The sequence below is a fragment of the Chionomys nivalis genome, chromosome 24 (assembly GCF_950005125.1).
Source record: "Chionomys nivalis chromosome 24, mChiNiv1.1, whole genome shotgun sequence".
NCBI lineage: Eukaryota > Metazoa > Chordata > Mammalia > Rodentia > Cricetidae > Chionomys > Chionomys nivalis.
Genome location: NC_080109.1, coordinates 12,944,827 through 12,957,718, shown reverse-complemented (window position 1 = coordinate 12,957,718; position 12,892 = coordinate 12,944,827). Strand labels below are relative to the sequence as shown.

At 43.1% G+C, this 12,892-nt stretch overlaps 1 protein-coding gene across 1 annotated transcript in view; it reads left to right on the top strand.

Annotated features, from left to right (window-relative positions):
- The window catches only part of Schip1 (schwannomin interacting protein 1), a 629,199-nt gene that overhangs the window by 118,379 nt on the left and 497,928 nt on the right, over nt 1-12,892 (top strand). The window contains exon 2 of the mRNA XM_057756791.1: nt 12,280-12,344. Coding sequence (XP_057612774.1) covers nt 12,280-12,344 — 65 coding nt within the window. The remainder of the gene's footprint in view (nt 1-12,279; nt 12,345-12,892) is intronic.

Here is a 12,892-nt window from a genome sequence, read left to right as displayed (position 1 = left end):
AAGAGTCCTCATCTCTGCCAAGGAGGTGACAGAATCAAAAAAAAAAAAAAAAAGAATTTAAACTAGTAGATCTGAACATTAAGCTAACAGAAACACAAGACAGAATAAGCACATAGGTAATTTCATAAGAGAAAAGGAAAGTTAAAAAAATGATGAAAATAATAATAATAATGACGATGGTGATGATGGATAGGAGAAAACAGAGTCTTAGACAATAGACCAAATATTGAAAATACACGGAAAGAGCCAAGGAAGTGCGTCCCCAAGAGCGAGCCTGGAAGCAAAGAAATAGAACATTGGAGTTACAAAGGCCATGTCCACTGAGCATAAGTTTCTTTCCCTCTGGAAGGAGCCAGTGCTTCTTGGGAGACAATGGTTGATTCCGGGTTGGTGTCAGTAAATGTGCAGGTTCAGGCGGATCTCTGTGAGTTCGAGGCCAGCCTGGTCTACAAGAGCTAGTTCCAGGACAGGCTCCAAAGCTACAGAGAAATCCTGTCTTGAATAACCAAAAATAAAAAAAGGAAATGGTGCTTTGTGAGAAAAGGTATTCTCAAAGGTTGATGCTGTTCACTCTTGATATCCTAAAAAGAGGTAGTGAAGATGGAAAATAGATGACTAATTGTCAAGAGTCAGGAGATTTAAGATGACAGCAGTTGTTTGAGGCTATAAACGGATACTGTGAGGAATTTTATGGTGAGGAGGCCCTCTCCAGACGAGATGCCTTCCAGGATCTCCACATCTTTGCCAGGTCCTTGTACCTCCCCACCCCCATTGGTTAGAATTTTTATGTAGGTTCCATTACATAAGCATGATTGACTAGACCCTTTATTACTGATTATTTTATTAGTGCTTATTATTAATAAACAACCAGCCTCATCCTGAAACTATCTAGGGACCCAATTACCAATTATCTCATTAACATATGAAAGGCATTGTTAAAACTTGGAGATGTCAAAGGTCTTATAAGCCTTTATATCAAGAGACAGGATTAAGGCCATTTATTAAAATAAAAGATGCTTCCCAAGTGCTGTGGCCCTGGCCTGTTATCCCAGAACTTGGGAGGCAGAGAGAGGGAAACTGTTACAGGTTTGAGATGAGCCTGATCTACGCAGTAACGTCGGCTTTAAAACAAATACTTTTACCAACAACAAAATGCATGTTCCCATTGAGCACTTTTCATAACTTTCTATGAATCTGTAATTATTTCAAAATGAAGAGCAACGTAGCTGAATTGCTAAGAGCTCTCCTCGTCTGCACTAATAGCTGGGTTGGATCCCCGGCACTGCATCACACTAGGCATAATGGCACATGCCCGTGACACCAGGACTGAAGGGTCAGAGGCAAGATGACCAGAAGTTCAAAGTCATCCTGAGCTCTGTAAGGAAGACATAGCAAGAAGGAGGCGAGGGAACTGTAATCAGGGTGGGACACGTTAGGCAAGGTTTCCTTTCTTGCCTTGGAGAACAATTACAATAATTTACTTGATAATCCACCAGGCTGCCCACGAGTTGCGCACGTGGCATGTGCATCAGCAGACACGTCTACTCTGCCTGTGCTTAAGTTTGTGGAGCAGGGTGAACAGGGTGCTGCTGGAGCACACGGAGCAGATTGCTTTCAGCTAATGCCAGCAGCTGCTGGAATCGGGAGGCTGGATGAGACAGTGCATTGCTCCTAGGTTTATGTCTCTATATGATGGGAAAACCTTCAAATGATCCAGGTTTAAGTAATAGCATACATTCTAACCTAATAAAATCAGACAGTTGTGGGAACAACGAACATAGCAATTGCCACGTTTCACCTAGAAAATGTGTGTTTCAAAAGATATTGGGAAATCCATAGGTTTGGCGATGGTGAATTACAATCTAATGAATTGTCAATTGCTATAAATTATTTAGCCACCATAAAATTGTAGCTACTGAATTTCAAGGCATATTAAAGCTTATAACTCCTCTATTGATATCTTCAAAACCCTATTGCCCAGAGTAAGAACCTTTATTATTCTGTATGTGGCGTGGTAGGGCGAAATATCAGATTCTTTCCCTTAAGGGAATGTTCCAGAATGTATTTGACTCTGCTCAATTTACAACTCGGTTAATGCTGGGTAATACAATAGCCTCTAAAAGTGGCATTATGGATTCAGGGACTATCTCTCTACTTCATAGTTGTTGATAGGCAGGACCAGAATGCACCTCAACAGACGCTGGTTACCTGGAAACAACTCTATGTGTCGGGGTCTTCTTGCTCATTCTGGCTAGCACATCCCACGGAGAGGATTCTGAAAGATTTCCAAAGAGCAAAGTAGACAGTTGGAGTGAATATGTGCTATAGCGGCTTCATGGGAAAGAAGGAAAGCAGTCTTCCAGGGGCTTCCCACCGCAGAGAGAATATGATGCCTACAAAGGCACCGGAGGCTTCAGTCAGTGGAGAACTTAGTACGCTAGCTATGAGGACATCACTGATACCAACTGTGACAACGTCATGCCAAATGCAGAAGAAGGAAGCCTGGTGAGGGGTAGAATGAGGAGGAGAAAGAAGAATACTAACCAAGCTGAAGATGAGAGCTTCCTGGGGCTCCGCACTGAAGCTCGGGTCACACTTAGGGACTTGGGCAGTGCTGGACAGTGGGGACGGCGTTGCATGCTTTTCTCTCGCTGTTCTCTTTCCTTCTTTGTCCTCCATCTTTAGATGACTCACTTTTCCCTGAATATATCTCTACTTGTCTTGTAAAAAAAATATTTTAGGCAGTTGTGTCAATCTCATGATCACATAGAGATTAACATTTAAACACCCTAAAAGCAGCTGTAATGGCAGGGGGGCAACTGAGGCTTAATGTCTTCTTTCCACATATTCCAGACGGCTACTACAGTCTGAAGAAGAACCATCAGTTCTGGTTTGGCTTGGCTTTAGGATAAAACACTTGTCTGTATCAAAGGGTTTCACCTACTTATTGCGACGCAGCTTTGGGAATAGCAGGGACTCTGAAGTGTAGTGAGCACTGATAGGGGACTCTCCCATGTGAGCAGAATAATACTAGATTGCTGGAAATTTCCTGTTGATTTTAAGTGATGATATTCTGTTTCCATAATTCACCTATTGCTCTCTCCTTGTGTGGATTTGTCTATTCAAGAAAATAATCACTTGGTTTAGAATGTATGACTCCAAAGGGCTATTTTTTTCCCACAAGTTCTGACCTCCAGGTGTCAATAGTCAAAATGTGGTACTCGGTGGTTGCTAATCAATTAAAAAACACAGGGATAAAGTGGGCATTTGTATTGGCAATGGTGTCATGGCTCATAACAAAGCCCCTCTGACACAACGTCTTTTGTGCATGACTTTTCTTGGTCAAAAAATGTACTCATCACCCCTAATTCCCACCCATAGCCGTTAACATATAAGCTCCAGGGGCTTTGTCTTTCCCTCTCACTTTCTACCTGTTGGCACACCATTCAACTTAGCCAGCGAGGAGCAGCAGTGCCAGGAGCTCTTGAGCCCTCCTTTCTTAGCCCTCTCCAGAATAATGCCTTTCAAGCTCCGTGCTTATGCAACAGATCTGCACCCTGTTCCCAGCCTCAAAATGTACAACGATTTGTGCGACTTTAGAGCATCAACCTTCTTAGCAACGCTTGGAATTTCATACAAATAATATACGCGTTTAATAGAAGATGCCACTTAGCTTCAGAGGGATCATACAAACAGAAGAGCAGTACAGTGTACCATAGGAATGATAAATGAAACATGACTGCTATCTTCACTGTGAAATTTAAGGACTCTCCCTATGGACGGTCAGCACCAAAGAATATGCAGAACACTTTCAAATTTATCATTGTAATCAATCATTCGTAAAATGCATGGTAGCCACTGATACCATCACCCAATGAATGATGAAGCTGAGACCTAGAGGGGAGGAAGCCAGTTATCTAAGATCAGACGGCAAGCAGGCAGGTAACGTGAATGTGCCAGACCGTCAATCTGAGCAGGTTGCAAATTATTGCAAGGTCTTCTTTATGAGCACCCTTGGTGAGGTAATGTCACTGATTACCTCATTCATGGGACTGGAGTGGTAAGGTAGGGTTGGGGTTATGGAATCGGGCTGCTCAGATTGTGTCTAATTGCATCTTTTGCAGACGTGATTTTGAGTGTATATGGGAATGGGTGAATGCTCGCTCAGTTATGTCCAGGTGTATGAGGGTATGCCCACACCCATGCATTGTGCATGCTTTTATCGATGTTTTGGTGACCAGAGGTCATCTTTGGCTGTCGTTTCTCAGGAGTCGCTCAAGTTATTGTTTGAGTCAGAGATTCTCTGGGAGATCTGGGGCTTCCTGATTAGCCTAGGCTGACCTGCCTGCAAGCTCTAGTAATCTCTCAGAGTCACCTCCCCAATATTGATACTACAGGCTTGTGCACCATACTGAGCTTTCTATGTGGCTACTGTAGATTGGCCTCAGGTCCTCGCATGTGTGATAAACACACACTGACTGGACTTCCAGCCGGCACACATGATTTTTAAAGTTACTTGGTGCAAGTAATAAAATTCATCAGTTAGTTGTAATAACGGTAGTTCAAAGAAACGAAATGAAATTAGCTGCAGAAGGTAATATCCTTGTATATAAATCACGCTTTGAAAGGAAATTTGAAGGATTTCTGGTGATAAAGGAACAAAACTGTACATTGGGGAGCCAGGGTGGTTTTAGTCCTGAAGATTATTTTGATTTAGGCCAACAGTGAGTTTTAAGATCAGAGATTAAATTACTGGAAATAAAGGCAATGTGGCCCTTCTATGAGAGTTCGGTGGATAATATAGGTGAATAATGAGGCCCAGAGTGATGGTGGGGGTAGAAGGAAGGGAAGGAGAGTGGGTGGGAGGGAGGGTGTGGGGGTTTCTACACTATCATTCAGTGAGCACGTAAGGAACACAAACTCACTTTCCAGTTGCACTAGGAAAGACATCTCCTGATACAGGTTTACTGCACAAAAGGAAGCACCCCTGAATCAGGTGTAAGTCAGTGGGGGACCACGTGCTGCTCTGATTGCCAGTGCTTTGCTGTGGCCCACAGCACATAGGAAGTGGAGTTGCAACATGGACTCGCTTATCCACATTTGTTATTCCGTCTGCGTTCTGTGTGAGATTGTGTGCTTTTTGTATTTGAGTTCTCAGTCTGAAGTGTGGTCTCTGTGATTTTTCCCTCCAGAATGTAAAAATACAGAAAGTGCAAAATACTTGTACCTAGTAGTTCAGTTTCAGCTGATTTACTTTTTATGGCTATCCTGCTGTTAGACTGAATACACTTTTTTGAAAACATTGTGTGTGTGTTCGAGTGTGTACACACACAGAAGCCTGTATGCATGTGTGTGAGTACCAAGGTATGAGTGTTGAAATGGAAGGACAACTAGTGGGAACCCATTCTCTCCTTCTACCCTGGGGACCCTGGGATCGAACTCTGGCTGTTGGGCTTGACAGCGTGCCTTTATTCTCCGAGTCTCCTCATCAGCCCCCTAAGTAAACTTTGAGTAAAGGGACAACTTGAAATCATTACTAATAATGCTTAACAGTTTTACATTCTGGATTTATTAGCATGTGTAAGATTCTTTACAGTTAACATTTTGATTTTACAGGGATAGCAATAGAATATCGGTGACCTGAAGTTAGCAAAAGCTCACTCGTGAGAGCACACTCCAGCTCACAAAAGAACAGAGAGGGCTTTTCATTCTGAAGCATAGTTTTCAAAATACCATGGGGCTGACTGACCCCTGCAGCTTATTCGAATATGGATGAAGGGCTGGCCCGGATGACATCATTGTCAGTGTGTCTGTCTAAAAACACCATACACTCCAAGATACTCCCAAGGACTGAAATCATCTCACACCCAGGGACCTAGGACAATGACTCAGAAGTTTAAAATGGGTTTTATATAACATGGTCCCTTGGCATTTGTTCAGATGAGTTTGACTGTTCAACACTCCTATTTGGCAGTCAAAATCTAGGGCATCCTGTGCATGTAATATGACTGACCAGTGTAGCTGGAGGCTGCTTGTTTGTTTCCCAGCCTCCCAAACCTGAAATAATCACACAGAAACTATACTAATTCAAACACTGCTTGGGCTTATTTATTTTTTTGTCTTTACTCTTTTAATCTATAATTGTCTGTGCTCTTTTATATTACATTTACTGTTTCTTTACTCTTTTTCTTCTCTCTCCCAAGCCTATGTACATATTTTTAAACACACTGTGTCTTGTTTAGAGGATTTTATGTCTGAATCTGTCCTATTGTGTATCTGAAATCCTTTTCTGACAAAGAACATTTTAAGATGGTAAGGAAGATGGCCATGGATACTGGCACTCCTCTCTCAGCCTTTTAACATGGCAGAGGTTGTTCACTGCCAGCTCTGGGACCACAGGGAGGGAGCCTTGCTCACCACCTCAACACTGAGAAGCAGTTGGCCCATGCTACCACCAAGTAACTTGTAACATGCTGCCCACAAACCCCATTCAAGTGCTCAGCCTCCTGAAAGAGCCAGGATTCTTGTACGTTTCTTATGCCGAGTCAATAAGCCTTCTCTTAAAGGAGCCAAGACATACCTGCCCACCACCAGCAGACAGAGCCTATCTGAAAATATGCAGCTACCAAGAAGCTGTGTTTAACTCTGTTCTTTTGTGTCTAGAATTACTTCCCAAGTTCTCTCGGGTTTTATGTGGATGTAGTTGCCCATGTTGGTGCCAGTTCTGTAAATGGAGGCTACTTATTCATTTCCTGGCTGCCCAGACCCAAAATAATCACACAGAAATTGTATTAATTAAAACACTGCTTGGTCTATTAGCTTAGGTCTATTAACTAACTCTTACATCTTAAATTAACCCATTTCTATTATTTTATGTTTTACCACAAGGCTCATGGTTTACCAGTAAGGTTCCAGGTTCCTTCGGTGGCTCATAACATCTCCCTGAATGCCAGACAGGACTAGAGTGAGCGATGATATACTTCCTGTGTGTCTTCAGTGAGTCCCTAAGTTTACTGTGGATAGAAACCCTGCTGTGAACAGGCACAGAGAGGCCCACACTCACTCAGTCCCTCTCCTGATTGATAGCCATGGCCATAAAGTCACAGTCGCCCTGCAAGCAGAGTGACTGACTGTCAAGCTGTCCTCTGAGTGCTGGAAAACAGGAGAGTGTCTTTTAAAGTCTACCACTCACCGATGTGCCCATAACTTACCCGAATGCGCCCCTTAAATGAGCTGTTGATGTCGCATTAGCCATTCTTTTCCTCCCACGGAAATTCATGTTCAGCTGCTAGGTAACTTCCCGGTGTGAGATTTAGAGGTCTGCCAGCCATAAAGATCCTGAATGCATAATACATAAACAAACTGCGTGCTCTTTTTACAGAAAAAACGTTAAAAAGAAAACAGCAAAAAGAAGAAGAAAACTCGTCTCCCTTCTTCCAAAGGGAGTCTTTCCAAAGCATAAGTCTTGCATTTTTATTTTTGATGGCCTTTTGCCTTTAAATATATGGGATGACTATTAATGCCCATATTCACAGCAGGGGTGGGGGAAATGGTGGTAAATTGTAAGCACATTTACATTATAACAAGGCCCGTGGACGCGTTGTAATTCACACAGTTATTTCAACAGAGGTTGGACTCCCTCCAATTTAATTTTCTGAAGTTGCGCTGTGCAGCTGGGTCATCCCTGGTCTAATCTGGGAAATGCATCTCTTAAGGCTGTGGATCAGATCGCCTGCCTCCCAGCTGCCACCAAGGGGCATCATTTACAGCCACTGGGGTTCGAGGGCAAGACATCAGACCTACTTTATATGGACACAGAAGCCTAGCTAGCTTCATAAACCCTATTACAAAGTGCAATAATCAATATTTCATGTTTAATGACGCAGAGCCAAAATTAGTATAGATTTTATGTCTTCTACTCTTCAAAATTATGCAAACATTAGTAGCCTCCCTTTTAGAGCTCTTATTATACTTCCATTAAAAAAAAGGATCTGGTGGGGGCATTGGTGAGGAAACCTATTAATATTTAATTGAATGATTAAGTAGTCAAAAGCATCAAAAACACACATAGCTTTTAACTTTTGTTAAATAGTTACCCTTAGGTTAATATGAAATTATTCCCAACACGCACACAGAAAAAAGCTGATTTATGTGAGTGTCACTGGCTTTGTCCCATCGCCACAGAATGAACTAAACTATAGACTGTGTTCACATTTTAGCTTTCCCTAGATGCTCTGGGGCATGCTGGGAATAGTGTGGCTCCGAAGAGTTAAGAGGTTGTATTTAGACATAAGTGCACGTTAGAGGAAAAGCAATATTGAAAAGATTTTTGATTTTAAATCCGTCCAAACAACATAGCCTACTTATCTAGAACACAGATGGTATAAAGATAAAGAAAACAAACAGACAAGACCGTTTGATTATTGAGCAGGTCCAGTAGCTGAGCATAGAGCCACAGAGATGAATTTGCCAGAGTCTCCTGCCTCTGTCCCACTGTGTTTGACAGGACATTTGGCAAGATTAGGGTGGGAGGAGGAAGCCAGATGCAGGAAGTCAAATACCCTATCGGACATTCATTCTAATATTTCACTCGCAAGTTACTTCAGAAAAACTCTCTTGGCAGTGGAAGGCATGACAAGTAGCTGGCCGATTACTTACCACAACAGTATAGCTTACGCTCCCTCACCACTCATAACAGATTTCATTTGGAAGAATTTGCAGGGCTGTGTATGTGGGTTGTACTGAATAATTCAACCTCTATTTTGCAGAGACATTGAGCTTACCATTTTTTGTAGCCAAATAGAGTAGGGTAGGAATTGCCCTATTATTTTGGGGGGAGGGGTGAACATGAACTGTGAAGTGAGTTTGGAGCTTTGGGTTGGGACAGCTTCTCCTACAAGGGACCATCTTTGTGTGGATGTACTACTTTGTTATTTAACATGACTGATTAATTTTGTTCCTTGTGCTTGTTGGGATGGCCAGGTAGGACAAACAAAAGCAACATGGGATTCTTGGCATTTTAGCTTGGGTCTGGGACTAAAACAGATAACTGATTTAAAAGGGTGATTTCCAAAGTACAAGGTAGTGAGGGCAGGGTCATGGTTAATACTCCAGGCTTGGGGACGAATCTGGAGCCATCCAGAGGTTGTGTGAAAGAAGGGAAAGGAAGAGGAGAAGGGAAAGAAAAGGAAGGGAGAGAAAGTAAGGGAAGGGCTGGAGGGAAAAGAAGATGCCGGAGGAGGAAGGAGAGGGAGAAGTAATGAGACCAGGGCTGAAAATGGCATGAGAGAGAGAGGCCACTGGGAGCTGCGGCCTTCGCTTCCTGTCAAGCTGTGTTCCAGCAAGAGCATAAATCTGCTGACTTCTTCCTTCGGCTCCTCTCATTTGTCTTGGTGACCGCCTCCCAAGAGCTGTGAACACAGGGACATAGCTGATAGAAACCCAAGTCATAAGTTTCCCAGGCTGCAGAGGAGAGCGGAGAGCAGAGGCTGCGAGCCTCGGGCCATAAAGTGTCTGCATCATTGCCACAAGAGATTCGATTCATTCACTCCACATGTGTTTAGTAAGCCATAAATGCTTCCTTCTGGGGGTAGGTATGCCAGGTGACTGAGACAGCAGCCCTGGCCCCCAGGAATACCGTGGGGGAGGCAGGCAAAGCGTAAAATGAAAACTGAAATGGCGGCACGTTGCTGAGGAACTGGGGCTGGAGACAAGAACCCTTCTAGAGGACTGGGAAGATCTCCGTGGAGAGGCATGGGGTTAGAGTCTTCCTGAAGGAAGATGGGATTGAACTAATAGAAAGGTGAGAAGACTCGATCATTGAATGTCATGGAGGAGAACATGTGGCTTCTGGAACTGTGTGGCCTTTCCCCTGAGCAGGCTTACAGGAGTACAGGAAGAGAGGAGGTAAAACAGAGAGAGGCAGGCTGGCTTCTACCGTTTGAAGACCTCAGCTGTGGGACAGAATCCATCCAACAGCATCAAGGAGCTACTGATGGTTTCTGAAAAGAAAAATAACAATGACAACAAATAATGTTGCCAAATACAAAAGCAGACGCAGGTGAGACTTACGGGAGAAAGCCATGATGGCAGAGCCTCTCTGTTGATGTGTTTAGCGACAACACAAAACTTCCCAAGACAAAACTCCCCATGGGATTGTTGAGCAAGCCAACTTCCTAATTCATTTCTGAGAAAGTGAGGATAGGCTTTGCAACTTCCAGGTCAACTGAAGTGGGGTGCTTTGTATAGTGAGCTTAAATAACCAGATGACGAAATCAATCTCCAAACAGTCAGCAGAGCAGCTGCTCAGAAATCCTGGGTTAGTCTTTGACCGTATGTTTGCTATAATTTCCCGGAACACTGAGAGTCAGATTGAAGGAAGCACGAAGCTGTCACAGCCTGTCCCACCCAGAAGACTCCCAGAACTGAAAAGACGGAGGAAAGTGAGTGACACAGAGTGGCAAACCCTTTCCTTCCTGCTCCCCTCTCTGTGTGCCCCAGGATAGGAGACTAACGGTGCACACCACAGCACACCACGGATAAGAAAGGACAAGTTCTGCCAAGCACTGGCGCTCTTTCTTAACCATAATGTGGGGGGTAAAAAGGAACGAGTAACACCTACAAATTCACCTCTGGCTTTCGAAGATAATTAAGGACTAACTTCCTCCCCCCTGCCCCACCGCCGCCACCTCATATTGATTCTCTGTAAAAGCAGGTCTCATAACTACCATTTATATAACTTGCATTTACTGATTATGGCATTGAAGGCATCGTGGGACAACAGAGTAAGAGGGAAGGATTAGAGAAAAGAAGACAGATGTAAAGAATAAGTTTCTAAAACTGAAGGAGGAATTTTACTGTAAAAGCAAAATGCTAAATACAAATTTGAGGATGTTCTATATAGGTTTGTCACCTACCTACCTGTCAATCATCTATCTATTTTTCTATCTAAACCAGATGAAATCCTGTAAGAAGTTGGGTCAATAGCAGTAAGGATGACAGACAGGGCAAACAAAACCCAGAGTGGGTAGCTGGCATGTTGCGGAGGAACTGAGGTTATGGAGGAGTTGAGGGAATCAAGAAGACACAATCAGGACCACGTAGCATGTAGCTCACATAGAAGAAATGGTTCCCTCTTCAGAGGGCTTTGGGAAAAGGCATCCTGACAGACTCAGCCAAGTTTGTCATTGGTAAAATCTCCTAAATGCTGAAACTCTTTTCTAAACAGTCTGTTGATTTTGCTCTCAGAGGAACTGAGCTGTTCCCAGAACCACAAGGCATGGTTCAGCTAAAACAAGATAATTTAGGGAGTGTTCAAAGGAATTCAAGGAAGAGGCTTCTGCTACTGATGGACTGAAGTTGCAAACTGCCCAGTGCGAAGGTTAGAGGGACTGGAGAGAGGTGGGGGAGGGTCAAGTTCTGGAATTGCAGAACCTGAGTGCTGGTGTGATTTCAAGTATGCGCCAAGAGATGTGTAGGGTACATACAAAGATAGGCAAACATTACACCACTTTGCATAAGAGGCTTGGGCACCTGGGGTATTGGAGTCCTTCAAAATCCTAGACCAATACCCCTCCAACAGCGAGGGATCATTTCAGTTCCGATTGTGCCTTGCTTTGGGAACTGGTCACTTCAGCACTTTCAGGAAACAGGTTGCATAGCATGGCTGCCTCAGGGAATGGTCTTCTCAGCAACCGAAAACTATGGACCTGCTTTATATTTCCTCTTCCATGACTTTAAGACTGAAGACCTGCTGGCAGTGCCATCAAGAACCCATGTCAACTGCTGTACTATCCCTGTAGTTAATGAGACCACAGTGACTGCAGATATTCAAAATGTAGAGGAGGTGTGTGTGTGTGTGTGTGTGTGTGTGCTCATGTGGACTACATAGAAAATGTTACCAAGAGAAAAGAGAGAAGGTTTGTCATATGGCCAAACACAGCACACACCCATGAGAGCCGAATTCAGCAAACAACATACTACTGTGGACTCATCAGTTTGGGACAAGTGTATGTATGTATATCCATAAAAACATAGCCATCCTGGAAAAATAACAGGAAGCATTTTCCTTACTGATGAAAACATCAGTCCATTTACAAGATAGCACTGTATTTGAATTCAAGCAGGGCTTATACCGTAATGAGTGTTTAAGGACCTAACAATGGCTGCTTCCCCTCCAGACTCAGCGGTGACTTGTCTCAGTGCTGCTAACAGCCACCCTCAGATAATATTGTCAAAATTACAAGTTAGCAATTATTGATTTATTTTTCTTTTTTACAGGAAGAACTAAAAAGACTACAGAATCCTTTAGAACAAGTGGACGATGGAAAATACTTGCTTGAGAAGTAAGTAAGAGTTCAGAGGAAGTTAAACTATTTGCAAGCTTGAAAGGGTGACCCGAAAAATAAATCCTGACCAGGCAAAAGTGAACAAGCAAATTTGACAGTTGCATATGGTGTCTTTTGGCTAAGAAGTATGCTGTGTTTGAGAGACAGTTAGATAGCTTAGGGCTGGTCCCGCTGCTTAGCTGAAAAGTAAAATGCACAGACGCCCGCTGTCCAGGTCCGAGAGCCTAAAGCTTGTCCCATTTTCTGCTTGGTTTTAGTCACAAGAGGCAAGCATAATTTTGGACACAAGGCAAGGACAATCTGGGCTAATAGAGTATACATTCAAAATAGCACTTCAACATGAAATAAAATTAAAAACAAAAAGATAAAAGTATCTTACAGTTACATTTTGAAATCAAATACTATTTAGAGTGTATGAGAATTCTATCCTGATTTCAACTTGAGGCCAAAGACTTCAAGGGTTTATCAAACTTTAGCATGGTTTGTAGTTTTGTAAGGATTCTGAAACATTAATGTATCCAACTGATGAACAAAGACGGTTCATC